Here is a 16,862-nt window from a genome sequence, read left to right as displayed (position 1 = left end):
TGGCTAATCATATGATAAATTATTTTGATTTCATTGAATTTCATTATACACCGTACTTCATCGATGGTTTCAAATTCCCACATTCATGAGCAAGATGTGGGAAGCTTTCGTTTTTGCTCTCCTTGTGCCAAAATTTGAGTCATTACTTTGACTTTTGTACACTGCATGCCCTCAGTCAAAGGGGGGCATTCTGTAGACGCTGAATTTTGGCACCTTGGAAGTGTGACTCGATGATGATGATTAAAGCTCGACTGGCTTGCGTGGTGACCAAATGGTAGAAAATTACCAATTTACCCTTACCCCACTTTTTGTAACCAAACTGTCCCAAGTAGAGCCCAAATCACTAGGATAGCCTTGTTTAACCATTTTAAGCCCACATGTGAAATTTCACTCCAATCTGACGCCTTTTTGTCAAAATGATTGTCTTACCCCTGGCCTGGTTCTCGGTATCTGGACTGCCCGATTTGGCCCAAAACACTTTGGATGGCCTTATTTGGTCATATTAAGCTTTCACGAAAAGTTTCGGCCAAATCGGATAACTTTTATGAAAATGACCATTTTGCCCCTGGCATGGTTCTTGGTACCCAAGCCACCCGATGTGACCTGAAACCATTTGGATAACTTTATTTGGTCATATTGTGCTTACACATAAAATTTCATGTAATTCCGGTATCATTTGGACCTTGATCACTGTGAAACACCATTTACGTGCTTTCCTCGATATCCGTGCCATTTTTAGGCAAAATCTGACCATATCTGCCACACGGATGGAAAGTACATGTTGAGACCTTCGCGGCGATATGTGGCGCATCAAAATCGGCCATTCGAATCAAAAGATATTGATGTTTGAATGTGGACCTTTAAAATGGAATCTCTAAAAGGAATACATAAAAAAATAAAAGATGGGACAAACTGAGTTGACCCGAACCAGCTAGGACTGTCGGTAGGGGACAAAGCCCCACCATTTAGGCTGAGCCACACAAGGCCCATCACCCATGCCCACCTGCCCAGCAAGCCTAGGCACACCCATGCCCAGGTTGCACAGCAAGCCTAGGCACACACAAGCCCAGGCTGCGCAGCAAGCCTGGCCACACGCAAACCAGCCCATCACTCACCTTATCCCAGCCATTAAGGCCCCAAGGGTCTTTGAGACCTTTCCTCTAACAGATTTTCTCCTATAAATAGGAGGCCATTTGGAGGGTTTAGGGACCGAGAAAATTCATGAAAAAATTATCATTGTGAAGTTCGTTCTCCCCTCTGTCCATCCATTCCAGAAACATCTCCATATCATGCTTCCATAGACATATAAAATTCCTCAAATACCCCTTGTTCACCACTCTTGCCATTCGGGGCAAACACACTTGGAGTGGCTTTCGGTGCCTTCCGGCGATAATTCCGGCCATCCAAGGATATGTAGACTGAGCCCAGACACTTCCATGCTTCAAGGGTAGGTTTTATATATCTTTATTTAGTTTTTATGTATTTCTTTTGATTTTCTTTAGTTAAAAGAGGCTGTTTTCAGTTAAAAAATCTTCAAAAATAACACAAGAGTGGTAAATTTCTGAAAATTTTAGGGAAGATGTTCCCCACTGTGCTTGATGTCCATTAATTTTCTCAAGCTCCAAATCACGGTTTTTGTGACATTTTTGCCCCTGTGAAGGATTTCGGATTATGTAAAATCTGAACCTGTGGGTGGGGATTTGGACAAAATCATTATGACCATGTTAAATATCATGTTTTGATTAGTGGGTGTGGGCTCCGGTTTGATCCAATTCGGATCTGTGATGGGGATTTTGTATTTTTCTTTGTTTTCCCTTCTTTTTAGCATTTCAGAAAATATTAAAAATAGTATAAATGCATAAAAATTCACAAAAAAATTATGGGATACATATTTCATCAGGATTGATTTTATGGGATCATTAATCACTGACATGAATGTTCGATCATTTTCATAGGTGTTCCTTACCATGTTAGGGATGTAGATGTCATTTTTGTATTTGTTGTGAAAATCCAAGAAAATCAGAAAAAATACATTTCTAAGCATTAAATTCTGTTTTAAGTTGTTTTAGAATGTTTTCATATGCATACATGCCCACCATGAATCATAACCATGCATAAAAAGTCACTTCTGCCCTCGGGGGTATTTTGGTCATTTTGCGACCAAATCATATTTAGGGCCCTGGAAAGGTTTCTATCACTTTATTTGCATGTTTTAACTTTCATAAGCATGTTTTAAGTATAAGTTTGCATTTTCATGCATATTTGTATTTTTGCCTTAATAGGGGCATTTTGGTAATTTTACCACTTTGTAGTATTGTATATATTTTAATAATTCACATGCATGCCATTAATCATGTTTTAATCATTTCAGCATTTAAATGTGATTTCTTGCCTTTGTACATATTTTGGTCCTCTAGGGGTATTTTCATAATTTCGGCCATTTTGGCTCTACATAATCACCTAACTTAGGGGTAGTAATTAGGATTAAAACATTAATTTTAATTAGCCTAATTAAGTCCATAAATTTCAACAAAGATAATCAAAACACAAAAAATAAAATAGTTTAATTAGGTGCATAATACGCATAACACAACAGATACAATAGAGTTTGGTCTAGGAAGACCGGCCGTCGTGTGGGCACTTGCTTGGTGCCTAACACCTTCCCAGCCCGTAACTTGACACCTACCCAGAGATCTGGAGCAAACCATCCATTGAGTCATTGGAGTTAATTAGCGCCCTTCTCTGAAGAACGGGCACCATTTGTGGGTCCTAGACCCTGATCTAGGTGGCGACTCCCTACACCATCAACAACAATCCCCACACCGCTCCCACACTCGGAGGCACCATGCCAGAAAGAGGTCGCGGATCGATCTTCATCCGTTGCGCCTACAGTCTCGTTTGCCTATCGGGAAAGCAATAGAGAGGTGGATTGGTTAGCTAACTTGGCTTGCGATTCTGGGTCTTCTGTAACCTTTCAGCAGGATGGCTTGCCTGCAGGTGTGTTTCAGGTTATCCTCCGTGAGGACAAGGAGGGTCTTCCGGTTCTCAGAAAATAGGGTAGTCTCCCTATATCTTGTCGGTGTGTTGTGGAGAAGCCCTGTGAGGGCAGCTCGGTGGGTTTGGGGTGGTGGAATGTCCCCCCCCCCCCCCGTGTATGCTCTTATTCTTTTATTGATTATTAATAAAATTCTAAGGGCTGTCCCGAGTCCCAGTTAAGTTCAGGAAAAAATAAAAAAAAATAAAAAAAAGGTGCCTCCTTTGACAACTATGATTCTTAGTACACTATGCATACACTAATAAAATTGATTCAAAAACCACAAGTACCACTTTGATTTTTTTTTTTTGTGTGTGAAAATAGTTCATGCATTGTGTTTAGAATGTCAAAAATAGACTGTATACAAAAAATCAGATCAAAAAAACCATTTCTGGGCCTCGAAACCAACAACTTGGTTGGAAAAAAATCCCTGGTTTCGATCAGATTTGGACCATATCTCGGTTTCTGCCTGGTTGAAACTGAGTTTTAGAACCTTGCGGAGATCTATTGTGATAAACCAAAGCAAGTTTGTTTTCCACCTCAGAATTCTGGGTTCTCTTCCTATTGTAAGATTGAAGGAGACTGCTGAAGTGATTTTAAAGAACCCCATAACCCTGGTCTTCCCATATTACCCCTCCCTTCTTCCTTTAATCTCTTCAGTCCTTTTTTTAATCTTCATTCCAAATCTACCCTTATCCAATAAATCAAATTCCTTTTGCATCCTACCTACATATGTCTTCCTAAGTAACCCTTTAAGAATTTATTTATTTACCAAACTGCCACTACCCTTGTAAACTTTGGAATTTCATTGCGTTGCCATTATTTTGGTCATTGTACACTTGGGTGGGCCCATAGGTGATCGAAACCAGGTTTTTGGAACCTTGGATTGCATCAATTGGTATAGAGCCGAAGTCGTCCTCCATACCCCAATTGTGGTGACCAATAATGAGGTTATTCAATGATTTAACTCTCATAAGGAAGACATGAAGCAGCTATTGCCCATTTTACAGAACAGTTTACTTCCTTAGAGAATTTCAACCACTCACTGAGGTCTAGTGTTGACAACCTCAACTCCTTAGTTACTTCTCTCTATAAACCATAATGGAATTCTTCCAATTCCGTACCACAGGCTCGGCCTCACACTGCACCACCACCACTGCCACCACCAAAAGGAGCTAGTAGACATGATGATCCCCTTTCTGGGTCTGCAAGAGGAGTGAAGCAGAACGTCCTCAATTTTAAAGAGGATAACAACCCAGAACAGTACCTTGATTGGATCCATAGCTTGGAGGTATTTTCTGATGGTACGAGTTGACTGAGGCCTGCTAGCTTTTATTTGTTGAAGGGAAGGAGAAGGGTACACATGAGTCTAGTCGATCAAGAATCAGCAACAGAATCAGACTCAAAGCATTGAGTTGATAAACACTGGGGTTGAGATGCAAGAGGCCACGAATCGGCGCTTTCTACCTACCGACTACAAGCAGCCATGCACCTCAAGTTTGCACAGTTGACACAGGGTGAAATGAACAATGAAATATATGTGGCCAAATTTTATTACTTAGCCACTCGATCTGATTTTAAGTGGGATGAAGAGGTTTTGGTGGCATAATTTTGGAAAAGCTTGCACCCTGGAATTAGTGCTCCATTGGCTTCTAGACAACTGCCTACGATGGAGGACGTGGCAAAAGTAGCATATCAGATGGAAGAGTCTGAAAAGTAGGAGCTTTCCAGATACCAACTCCAAGGTAATAGTACAAGCAAGAAACCTCCACCAGAGAAGTCCTTCAGAAAACCACCGGTTGGTGCATTACCCTCCACCTCAAGGTCGTGGTTCTGACAAACCGTTTGGTAGTTTTTCAGAGTTCTTGCTCCAGAAGAGCAACAGAATCTCAAGATAGTTTGTTTGGAGGCAGAGTGTGAACCTTGTAATGCCATGCATTTCTGTTTCTATATTTTAATATTGAATTGGATTATTTGTGTGTAGTTAATGTTTTATATTTTGTTTTAATACATTTTAAAATGTTATTTTAATGGGTAATAAAATATTTATATTTATATTATAATAAATGTATGGCATATTATTCTGCTATTTAGATATTATAAGGTTATATTACAATATAATACTCTAAGGTCATTACTTTACATATTCTGTTATCTACATATTATAAGGTTATATTACAATATAATACAGTAAGGCCACACACACACACATTAAAGACTATGTGAACAGTATTTGTATCAACAATATAGCATGTAGTTAGTGGTTAAAGTGGTGACAGCTTATTGTTAATAGTGTAATACGATGGGATTAGCTTAGGCAGCCATCTAGCTCTTGTGTTGATGTGTCAACAGGTGGGTTAATTTAGAGTTAAGCTAGGTTTGACTGAATTAAATGGGATTAGTTGTAATTAGGTAATTAATCATTAGTTAAATGTTTTTCCTAAATTTAATCAAGATTAGTTGATCAGTGCTCTGTTTAATTTGCTGAAACTCAGAACATTGATCGGTTGTGAGATTGAGAAGGAGAAGAAGAAAAAGCAAGGAGAAAGGACGAAGGAAGGAAAGAAGCTGGGCTTGGCTGTGGGTCATTGAGTTGTGGAGATGAATTGGGTAAAATAGAAAATATCGGTATTGGAAATTGAAGGATTGTGGAAGAAGAATAGAGAACTGAAGTCAGTTTTAGAACTGAGATTTGGTAAGTAAAATAATGTGTTATTGTTATATGTTCTTATTGTTATATGTTCGGTCCGAGACCACCCAGCAAACAGAGCAAACAAAGCTTAGATTTTTAGTTAGGAAGTTAGAATTGGGATTGATTTGGGTTGTCCTATGCAAATTGAAGGAGGAGTTGGGAATTGAAGTTGCTGGAATATTAATTGGACGAAGGAATTCAAGAATATTGAGATAAGAAACAGAGGTTTTCAATAAGTGCATCTATCTACTATTGTTAGTTGATTCCAAATTGATTTCTTTAATTATGCTTGGAGTTAACGGGTTTGATGGTTTAGTTAATAGAGACCCTAGTTGTGTTGCTTGCTTGGTTGGGGGTCGATCTCCATGAAGATTCCCATGAAAATCCCCTGTTTTCCCTGAGTTTGAGCTCAAAAACTCAGTTCTGAGCAAGAACCGCTGAGCCGGCTGGGCATCAGGTGGTCACTGGTGGCCACTGGAATCAAATGCCCAACAGGCTTTAACTGGCAGAGGCAACCAACGAGGATAGCGGCAAGGGTGCTGGCGAGCCGGATGAGACCCAGCGAGGACCGGCAGGGATCCGGCGAGTCCGGATCAGCTTATTTAGGCCGGTTTGAATGTTTTGTAGGGTTGAACCCTTTGGGACTTTGACTGTGGGCTTAATGTGATTGTATTGGTATATTAATGTGATGTTTTGGCTTGAAATTATAGGACTTGGGAAACCTAGGTGAAACGATAAATGAGTTGAAGTTGTGATTCGTGTACCAAGCAAGGTGAGGGAATCATATTAGTATTGCTATATAAATGCATGGTTGGTTTGTATAAATGAATGTATTTGTAACATTGTTTACTATTTATATATGCATAGAAATGTGATGTGAGAGAAAACAAATGTAATGTTTGACTTGTATTTGTATTGTAGAACGAATATTTGTGCAAGTATGTGAGGAATTCATGTTCTATTAATATAAGTTACACATTAAGAAATTACATATATGGATTTGTGTTGTAGGGTGTAATGTAGTCCTAGATTGGTAGGAGACCAACTAGGAGCTAGTAAACCAGGATCTGTAATGAACTGGTGAATCAGCTAGGTCAAAATAGGGTTTTTGGTGAATTAGGGTTAGGATTTGGTTAGGGTTAGGGTTTGATGTGTGGGTTATGTCAAGTTAAGGTAGGGGAGTCTATCAGTGAAGGTCCTGAAATGTTTTAATGGAGGGAAGTATGCTGATTTAAATTAACAGCAATATAGGGTTAGGGTTTCGGGTTTTAGAAAAGAGTAAAATAGGAGAATCTAGGGTTTGGAGTGGGACGATGGGGCTAGGGTTTGGATCGAGTGCTATAGGGGCAGGAGTGGAGAGTTTGATCCAAAAAAAGAGGGATTTAGTTGGCTAATTTGGTCTGGGAAGAATTTAGGTTATGAGAATATTATTCAATGATGGAGGGGGTGTTAGGGTTTGGTGGTTTAAAGGATTAGAAGAAGGATGCGGATGGGGATGCTTCCAACTTACTTGTAATGGCAGAAAATTATTGGCAGCAGCTTATTGATGGAGGAACTTGAATAAAAATTGAATCATTGACTGAAACTAGAAAGTAAAACTTGAAGAGAACTACCCGGACTTCCCACTGCAAGGTGTCAATCGGATCAAACATTGATTCCTTCAAACGATCCACCTAGGCTTCACACCGCAAGGTGTCGATTGGATCAAACGCCAATCCCACCAGCCTTGATCAAACACAAGACAAAAATCTTCAATGGGGAAGAAGAGCAGCAAATAGTTTTTCATTAATCAAAATTCGTGTTCAATACTTGCCCCACTTGCAACGTTATGTAAAAGACTTAAAAATAGACTCCACTAAAAAGGAAAGGACTAACCCAATCCTTAACCTATTAGGTAACTTAAACTGACTAAGAAACTGAAATAGACTCAAAACAAAGTCCTAATCCAGCCACACTAAACACTTAAAAAGAAAACTTCTAAAATCACTTAAATTGAACCATTGGTTGAACCAGTTCAATTTATGAACAAAAACACCAAAATAAAACTAAGTATGAAACTAAAACAATTAATCCCGTATGCAACCTAATTACCCATAGTTTAGGCCCATAAAAGTGGCCTATTACATTGAAAACCCATGAGACCAAAGGCCCAACATGCATAGGACCCAACCCTAGACTTATTCCTAATAAAACAAGCCTATTTTGGTGATGAATCTGCATCAGGGTGTGTATTGAATAATGCCTAAATTAAGTGTGTGTATATTGTTTTGAATGGAGTATTTATGTGTGAGGGTCACAAGCTAGTCTTGCTGAATGATTAAATGTACTATGATATCGAGTTTACAATGAATTGAAAGTATGGTTATGTAAATGAGTAGGACATTTATGAGTAAAGTTATGTAATGATGAGTATGAGTTATGTGATCAAAGGTAAGAAGATTGTAAGGTATTATGTGAGAACATGAACCTGTGATTACCATCCCTTTCCAGTAGGAGGTTAGGTACTGGATGAGATTTCTGTTGAGCTAAGGACTCAGTAAAATCCTGTATGAGCTATGAGAACGAGCTAAGAACATGGTAAAATTCTGTAAGAGTTGTAAGTATGAAAATATAAGTCATTTTATTCCTCTGGAATCACAGAGTTGATTTATTAGTACAAGTAGTATTATTTCTCTAGGGTACAGAGTTGATTTATTAACATGAATCTATACTATTCCTCTGTGGTGCGGAGTTGATTTATTAACACGAGGGCAAGCGAACCTTATCTTTGGGTGCACCTCCAGTATATCACATTAATGACTAAAGACCTAATTACCAGTAATATGTTGGGTGACCATCTATACACTGCTTTTACTGCACATGAGCACATGTTTGTATATAAAATGTTTTCCTCATTGAGTTGTTAGCCCGCCCCTGTTGTATATATTGTTTTACGGATGAAGATGAGACAGGATAATGTAGTCCTAGATAGGCAAGAGACCTACTAGGAGCCAGACAACATGATCAATAATGAAAGGGGTTGCTGGTTCGAATGGACAGCACTAGGATTTAGGTTAATTCTAGGGTTTAGAATGGGAATTTGGGAATGGGTCTTATATGGCTTTAATATGCAGGTCTAGGGGATTATGGGATAAAAATAATTGGATTTGGTTAAGTTTAAAAAATCTGCAGAATTAGGGTTAGGGTTTCAGGTTTTAGGAATTAGGAAATAGGCTGAATTTAGGGTTTCTAATGGGAATTTAGGGCAGGGTTTTGGATCGAGTATAGGTAGGGCAATGAGGGTACTGTGGTTGAAATTTGATGATACACTAAAGGGGAAATTGATCTGAATTGGGAAATAGGGTTTAATGGAGATAGGATTAATGGTCGTCGATTGGAGAATGATTAGGGTAAACTGTAAGGAATTAGGAGAAGAAGATACTTGCAGAAAATTAAATAACTCACTGGTTTTGAAGATCAACAGCAGTAGGAGCTTGAGAATTGATTGAAGAGTACCTCCCGATCATAACCAGATGCAAGGAGTCACTGGAGTCCACCAGCCCTTCACCTTGAGATCCACAAGGCAGCAGCACTCACGATTGGAGCAGAGGAGCAGCAGCAAAGGCAGCAAGCTTCAACGAAATATTTTTTTAAACTCTGAATATGTCGGGGAGCCTCTTCCATGTTTCTATTTAATAATATGGCCTAAGCCTATTCCTAATACAAGTTAAAAACCTCCTTCAGAAATCGTGGAGGACTATAATCTGAAGTTTAAAACAAATTAAAAGAGAAAGACCTAATTACCCCTATTGACTTAAAACACTTAAAACTCTTAAAATAGCTGAGATTCCTCATCAACCAATAGGATATAAGATCCTACTAGCCAATAGGAGCTCTTCACTTAAACTAACCCAATTGAACCAATTGGATGCAACCAATTTAAGCCGGTTCAATTACAAAACAGAAAATAAAACCAAGTATAACTGAAATAAACTAAGTATAGGCTATACTAAGGCTCCTACTATAACCCTAGGTTTAGGGTGGCTTCTTAATTCGAGGAGGCTTGGATCTACATCACAGGAAGTGTTAAACCTGATGGGGAAGAATGTACAGATCTGGATAGTTTGGGTTGTGAGAGTACTTGGTGCTCTAACCTAAGGGATAGAGCATGAAGGCTGTGTTTTAAGTCTTGTTTTGAAAGAAATACTTTTTGTTGGAACCTCTGATGTATATATATGTAGTTTATAATTTTAAACCCAACTCCAGCTACTAAAAGTCTTTCTATGTGTGTATGAAATGTATGGAAATTGAGGTGTGTACAAGAGATGTGAATGGTGATTTCTGATCAATACCCGTGAGGGCAATACCTTATACCCTATCCGGGTTTGGGATTGTTACAAACCTGGTGAAGGCAACGATAATGATAGTGATGGGGAGTGACAACCTTGCTATGTTCTTCATCTTGTTTTAACAACTCACCAGGTTTGTGACAAGATAAGAACCGCAACAGAATTTTTTTAACCCAAGTGAAGTACAACAATCAACTATATAGCATGGTGATTGATGGAGATAGTTGTACTAATGTCTTCTCTAAAGACTTTGTAAACTTGGGTTGGAGACAGAGCCACATCCAAATCCCTACAAGGTTGCATGGGTGAATACCTACTCTTTCAAGCACGACGGCAAAGAAGTGATGCTTCTTCCCACCAAAGACCTCCCCGAAATTAGCCTCAAGAATGTAGTGGCCTTGTTCCTCCTCCAACAAGATGACTCGGACGGCATCCTTGGTCCTTATCCAAACTCTACGTAATAAAGTTCTTTTCAGAGGAGAAGATTTGATGCAGTAGCGATGGCATGGTTGAACCAACACAACTAGATCTAGACACCTAGACTGAAACGAACCGGTCCCAAAACTGTCTTTTAGTGCAAGGGGGGCTGATAGAGATTTATTTCTATGTTGGGATAAGCAATGTAATCCTTTTATTTTATTTTATTTTATTTTATTTTGGTAGGAGATTGTACGAAGGAGTTGTTAGTTTCCTAAATGTATTGTTTCTTAGATTGAGTTAGTTTCTAAAATAGAGTAGGTTTCATTTTTTGAGTTGTATTTCCTTCTTATTTATATACATGTAATCCTACTAGTTGAACAGGTTATCAATGGAAAATAATAAGATTTGAGTTTAGCAGCTGCTGCTGGTTGTGGTGCTCTTCTTCCCCCTCCCTTCATCGATCCAAACCTGTTTCTTCCCTCAGGTACTAACTCTAATCTCTTCCTCCTTACTTATTATTTCTTCTATTCTTTATTTTTTCTTCCTACCCCTCATTTTTCCCCCTTCTTTAGTTCTTATACTATCCCTTTCCAGTCTACTCTATTTCTGGCGCTAACAGCAGTCTAAATAGAGTGGGCCAACTTTCATCAAACATTATCTGTTCATTTTGGAGTTCTGGGGATTGATTCTCCACTAGAGACATCTAGTGTCGAGTATGATGGGCATGATCATTACACCTCTTCATCATCTTCATCCCCACTGCTTATGATGGTCAGTCTTAGGGTGTGCCATTTTTTCATTTTTTGCGGATAGCTTCTTCTCATACCCAAGCCCCCAGCAACCATATCAGCCGGGTCCAGTGCATCCACATTTACATCATCTACCCGGCCCGGTGATCTATATCCTAGGTTGGGGTACCTAGAGTATGTTGATGATGAAACCTATCAAGCTGTTGTAATGGACTTTGAGCGTTTATTCAGACATAGCATGACCTGGCATTCTTTTGAGATAGAATTGGAGGAACGGTTTCATCGGCGGCAAAAATCTTTCTCAGCTTTCGAGCCGTCCCGAAACTTTTTGTGGTACTAACATAGAGTTGGAGGAATGGCTTTGTAGGGGTCTTCTGAGTTTCACCTTGGTTGTACACTTAAACTTGTAAGTGGCATTATGTTTATAAATGCTTAATTAGGGTTTCCCTGAAGTTTCAGGCCAAAATAAGGTCATTTGACCACCAAAATGCCCTATCAAATCCATCAGCCGAAACCTGCAGGATATTGCCCAGGTTCAGTCAAACCCCGTGATATTTTGGTTGACGAAACTGAAATCTCGAACCTTGATTTTGGTTGTGATGAAAATACAACATTCACATGGTTTGATAGCAGTAGTTAAAAAATAGAACTCCATACCTGATTCGTTCATTCTCATCAGCGGCAATTACAACAGGAGAAAATGGCTGCAGCAAAGCTGTTCTTGTACCTGTGTCAAACTTGGTATCCCAACTAGCAATTTGATTGCTCAGCTTGTTTACAGCTGTAACAAGGAGATAAAGAACATGTAAGTATATCTCTGCAGCAGAATGATAATTATAAAGAAATTAAAAGCAATGAGAGTAAAGAAGCCCTCACAAAAATGCTGGCATTTAGCTATGCAATCCAGTGCAATTTTTTCCCTTCCTTCTCTTGCAGTCAATATGTTTTCATTGTCATCTGCTGCGGTAAGCAGTGGTCTTGAGAAATGACTGCAACTCCAATTGTAGATAGTCGACTGAGGAAGCAAACTGCGCTCTGAAGTACCAGAAGTTCCACCACAACCTAGAAGAGGATCAGCTAAACCCGAGTCTGAGGAGTTCAGCAGGTGTGGCCTGAACTCTAAAGAACAAACTCTTCGCATTCCGGGCAAGTAGCTTTGTCGAGGGGGACTAACAGGAGGAGTTCTAAATGTCAGAGGTAAATGACCTGTCAGAAAGTGAGAAGAAAATTCATGATATAGCGAGCAAATGTGGAACTTAATGAAAATTAATCAGAAAACTATAATTAGCTGACAACATGAATGGATTCCATGGCACATGCACATATCATAAGTACTAATTAGAGATGCAAGCAACACTGTAAATAGCACCATTCAAAGGTTACCTCCATTCATATCAAACCAGGATGATGACCGTGCCAGTCCAGCAAGGTGAGGGGTTGGAGTTGCAGTTGCATCACCCTGCCGAACACTGCCACCAGTAAACCGCATTGACTTTGTAACAACTTGTTTGATACCAATAATAGATAGTATTCGCCGCCCAAGGCCTGCAATGCGAGGAGATGGATCCTTGGCCAGACTACACATTGCCAACACACAGAGAGAATAAATTCCATCGTCAAGGGGTCTAGGTCTTGAATAGTTAATGACCCCATTACTAGAGCTCTCATTTCCTAATATTCCAGAATCAGAGAGTTGAGATGAATCATCTGACAATGGAGACCCGTGCATCATTCCAGAAGCGGAAAGAGGACTACTAGCAGAAACCCTTCCATCTCGACCCCCAGATATGCTGTCTCCACCAACTCGCATTACAGGACCAATTTGGGCAGAAATAGTACTTCCGTGCTGCATGTATTGGCTCGAGTTAGTATAGCCACCACTTGAACTTCTAATAGTAGCCAAAGATGGTAAGGAGCTCAGCAGAGAGTTAGATTGTGGCTTCCAGTATGCAGCAGCAATTGATTTCAGGTGCTTATTGTGGCCAAAGGCAAAGCGTGAAAGAGCTGTCAAAACAGAAGCCCAACTCATTGACAGTTCACGATTAATTCTAACTGCAGAAGCAAAATAGACATCACAAAACCACAACACATTCCCAACCCACCAAGCCCATGACACACACACACACGCATATTCACCAGCAGGTGTACATCTACAACCATGCATTCATACTTGTGCAGAAACAATCTTAGAGCATATTTACAAACTACAACCCATGATTACACAGAACTGCTATATAAGAGACAGAAATAGAACATGATATTTAAGGATATTATTTCAAGAAAATATTAAGAAGCATCAATTTACAACTGCAAAATTATGGCACTACTGCAATTAATTTGTGACTACTACTGTAAATTAAATATGCTTTTGAAAAGATATTTATCTACCACTCCAACATTAGGTATTCCAAATTTTGCAGTCATCTGAAAGCTAAATAGACACCAAGCCATATCATAGAGGCATAGTTTACCCATATTATTCCAACAGAACTAACAAAATTATTTGCCTTGTATAAAAACATACAGGCAGTTATTGACATATTATTTGTTAATCCATGTCTTCTTTTCTATAGCATATGTTGCTTTCTCATGCCGCTGCCATATTTTACACAAAACTGCAACTGTGGCTCATGTAGGATCATTATCGTTCTTGTTGTCATTGAAACAATTAGCTACACAATTTCTTCCAAGCATTCAAAAGCTTCTTTTTTAGGACAGAAAGGAAGAAAAACAACAGACTTGGAGTTACTATAAAGCACTAGCAAACCATGGAGGTTCCTATCATGTCGAAGAAATTTGTCTCTAGAGGCCCAATCACATACCTACAGCAACCTCTGCCCTAACAAGTGGGCATCCATCTGAAACTACATTCAGAAGGCTTTTAATAATATTTATCTCAGCTTTAAACTTTTCATCATCATCACAGTCTTCATCACCTCCAACCCCATCCCTGGGTGAATCAGATCCAACATCAAGAAGGGTACCCAGCGCAAAAACAGCAGAAGCCCGAACCTGAAACATGTGTTGTAATTTATCATCACCCAACATACAGTGAAAATAGAAAAGAACTATCAGAAGGAAGACCTAATTGAGGTTGTGCAAAAGGAAGAAGATGGAAACCTCAGGTTGGGGCTCTGACAGTAGGGGTGTACATATTGTAGCTGCATCTGCCTGCAAACCTATTATCTGTGCCTCTGGGAACTCATCCCACAACTTTCCTAGACATAGACAAAGCCACTGAAGTAGCAATGGCTCAGTTTGTGCTTCATGAGGAGTTGCAAGTTGAAGATGTTTCAAGCAAACATGTATCAGATCAGCTTTGATACAGGCTTCCTGTCCCCGTCTATGGCCATCAACAATGACAGCTAAAACAAATGCAGCCATCGCACGCTGTTCTGGAAACGCATCCAGGCTATCAAGAGACCTTATAAAGTATATATGCCCGTTATCCTTTACCAAATCAACCTGACATGACTTTACAACAAGAAAGAAATCATAGAGAGTTAATGTTATGATAAACAGTTGTATAGCATGAGCAGACAAAGACAGGAAACATCTTTCATCATGACAAATTCAAGAGGGGAAAAAGAGTATGCAGTTGAAATTTTAAAAAGGAAAAAATTGAGACGTTAGAATAAAACTTTTGAAATACAAAACTTCTATTATCTAGGTAAAGGGGGGGGGGGGGGAGGGAAGAATACTTCGAGATAAAAGAAAGAATATCTCGAGGCAAGAGGAAGAGGATTACTTCAAGCCAATGAACACAAACTGCCCAAAACCTACAAAGGTGGAAAATGCTATATGTGTGTGTACACGTGGGAGAGAAGAACCAGATGGAAGAAAATGAAAGAGAGGTTCAAAAGTGATCTTTGTTTCTTCTAGAGAAGGTTACCCTCTTCTTTTTTCTTATTTGTTTAATCTTTTCCTGGTTTACGCAAAAGAAAATAGTCAGATACATGTTGAAATTGTCAAACATACTCAAGGTTTAAAGTATCGGTATCGGGTATCGTATTGGAAGGATGATTTTAAGAGACGTATCATATCGTATCGAAGAGACGCAAGATACACATGGAAATGTTTAAGATACATGTGAAATACAATTTTGACTCATAAAACACTATAAATAAGTAATATGTAAAATATAGTTTATAAGAGATGTATCAACTGTATCGATCAATATCGACACTATACAGTTGATACTTTTTTTAGGTATCGTATCGTGCCGTATCATATCGGTACTCTAAAAATAAGATACATATCGGTTAGTATCAGCAGATACGTTAAGAGACTTAAAACCTTGAACATACTCCTACAAGGGACTCTTATACAGCTATACTACGAACCATATGCAGTTTTTATGCTATTAAACGAACACAGAAAAACACAGCATGTTACGTCAATAATGAAGGGTTGGCGCCACTAGATATTAGCAACTAATTACCCACCCCCAAAGTTGTACATCATATGAAAAAACAATGAAGCATACAAGGAGATACCTTATCAAGAGCAAGGATCTTTGTCCATATGAAAACAAGAATTTGCCTCAATTCAATTGCTGTTGTTTGCAGCAACTTGAGTACATAGGGAAATATTCCAACTGAAAGTGCCTACAAGAAGAGCAGCATTCATTCATGGGTTCATTAAGGTACGATAACCTTGAAAATCAAATCACATATTCAGTGGACTAAAATGTACAGCAGCAGCAAGGAAATCATAGAAGTACCAGATCCACAGCCCAAGGTCCCATATCGAGGAATCTTCCAAGAAGTACCAGTGCCCGAAATCGATGGCATTGACTAAGCAAAACCTGAATGAAATCAACTTACAACTACGCATAAAAATACATACATCAAGAAAAAGTGGAAAAGGGGAAAAATGAAAAACCAGAAGAACTAAGCACTTCAAAAAGAAATCAATATCATATTGTAGAAGAGAACATGAATAAGGAAAGCTAAAGAGCTTGAACCTAACTCCATGAAACTGAAGTACTGATCTTGTGAAGGTTTTCTCTTTCAAACATGACAATAGACCATAGATTCTCATAATTTATCAAAACAAAAAAAATTTCAATTGAGGTCTCATGAAATCAAAGACAAATCAGTGGGATTATCACAATGAACTGTGGAAATCCCAACAGGGAGGCCTCTTAACATCATTCCTTCAAGACCATCTATATTTATTGGCAAGAAGCTCACCTGAAGAACAATTGGCAACTGCTCCGGTGGTTTTTTATGCTCTGATCCATGGTCAAGCCACACCTCAAAAGCTGTCAGCTGCTCCGTGAAAAAAGGACTAGGCTGACAATCATCATTGAGAAAAATATAAATATTAAGCATTTTCATGTATGTGATCCACGGTAAAGCACAACCCAAAATCCGTCAGCTGCTCCGTGAAAAAAAGGAATTGGTTGACAATCATCAACGAGAAAATATAAACATTATGCACTTTCATGCATTTTCATGTGAGTATGTGACAAAGTGAACAGGGAAAAGGGAACACAAGATGTCATCAGTTTTTCCCCCCTTCAGCACCCTTAGTCACCAAACAGATACCTGAAATTCCGCATAAGGTTCCTCAACCAATGACTGAAGCTGAGAAAGGCAAATTTCAGCAGCCATGTCCCATGCATCCCTGTAGTG

General features: G+C 39.0%; 1 protein-coding gene across 4 annotated transcripts in view; it reads right to left on the bottom strand.

Annotated features, from left to right (window-relative positions):
• LOC122654701 (regulatory-associated protein of TOR 1-like) overlaps positions 1-16,862 on the bottom strand; it is an 89,531-nt gene that overhangs the window by 35,837 nt on the left and 36,832 nt on the right. For all 4 annotated transcript variants that reach the window (XR_006331954.1, XM_043848911.1, XM_043848909.1 and 1 more), the window contains exons 9-17: positions 16,776-16,854; positions 16,419-16,520; positions 15,947-16,030; positions 15,720-15,830; positions 14,344-14,697; positions 14,046-14,235; positions 12,607-13,227; positions 12,100-12,429; positions 11,881-12,004 (exon numbers count right to left, since the gene is read on the bottom strand). Coding sequence is in view for 3 of the 4 variants with exons in the window: in XM_043848911.1 (XP_043704846.1) it covers positions 11,881-12,004; positions 12,100-12,429; positions 12,607-13,227; positions 14,046-14,235; positions 14,344-14,697; positions 15,720-15,830; positions 15,947-16,030; positions 16,419-16,520; positions 16,776-16,854 (1,995 nt within the window). In the remaining variant the exon portion in view is untranslated. The remainder of the gene's footprint in view (positions 1-11,880; positions 12,005-12,099; positions 12,430-12,606; positions 13,228-14,045; positions 14,236-14,343; positions 14,698-15,719; positions 15,831-15,946; positions 16,031-16,418; positions 16,521-16,775; positions 16,855-16,862) is intronic.

Source organism: Telopea speciosissima, chromosome 3 (genome assembly GCF_018873765.1).
Source record: "Telopea speciosissima isolate NSW1024214 ecotype Mountain lineage chromosome 3, Tspe_v1, whole genome shotgun sequence".
NCBI classification, from domain to species: domain Eukaryota; kingdom Viridiplantae; phylum Streptophyta; class Magnoliopsida; order Proteales; family Proteaceae; genus Telopea; species Telopea speciosissima.
The sequence above is the reverse complement of the archived record's forward strand: the minus strand, read 5'-3'. Positions and strand labels throughout refer to the sequence as shown.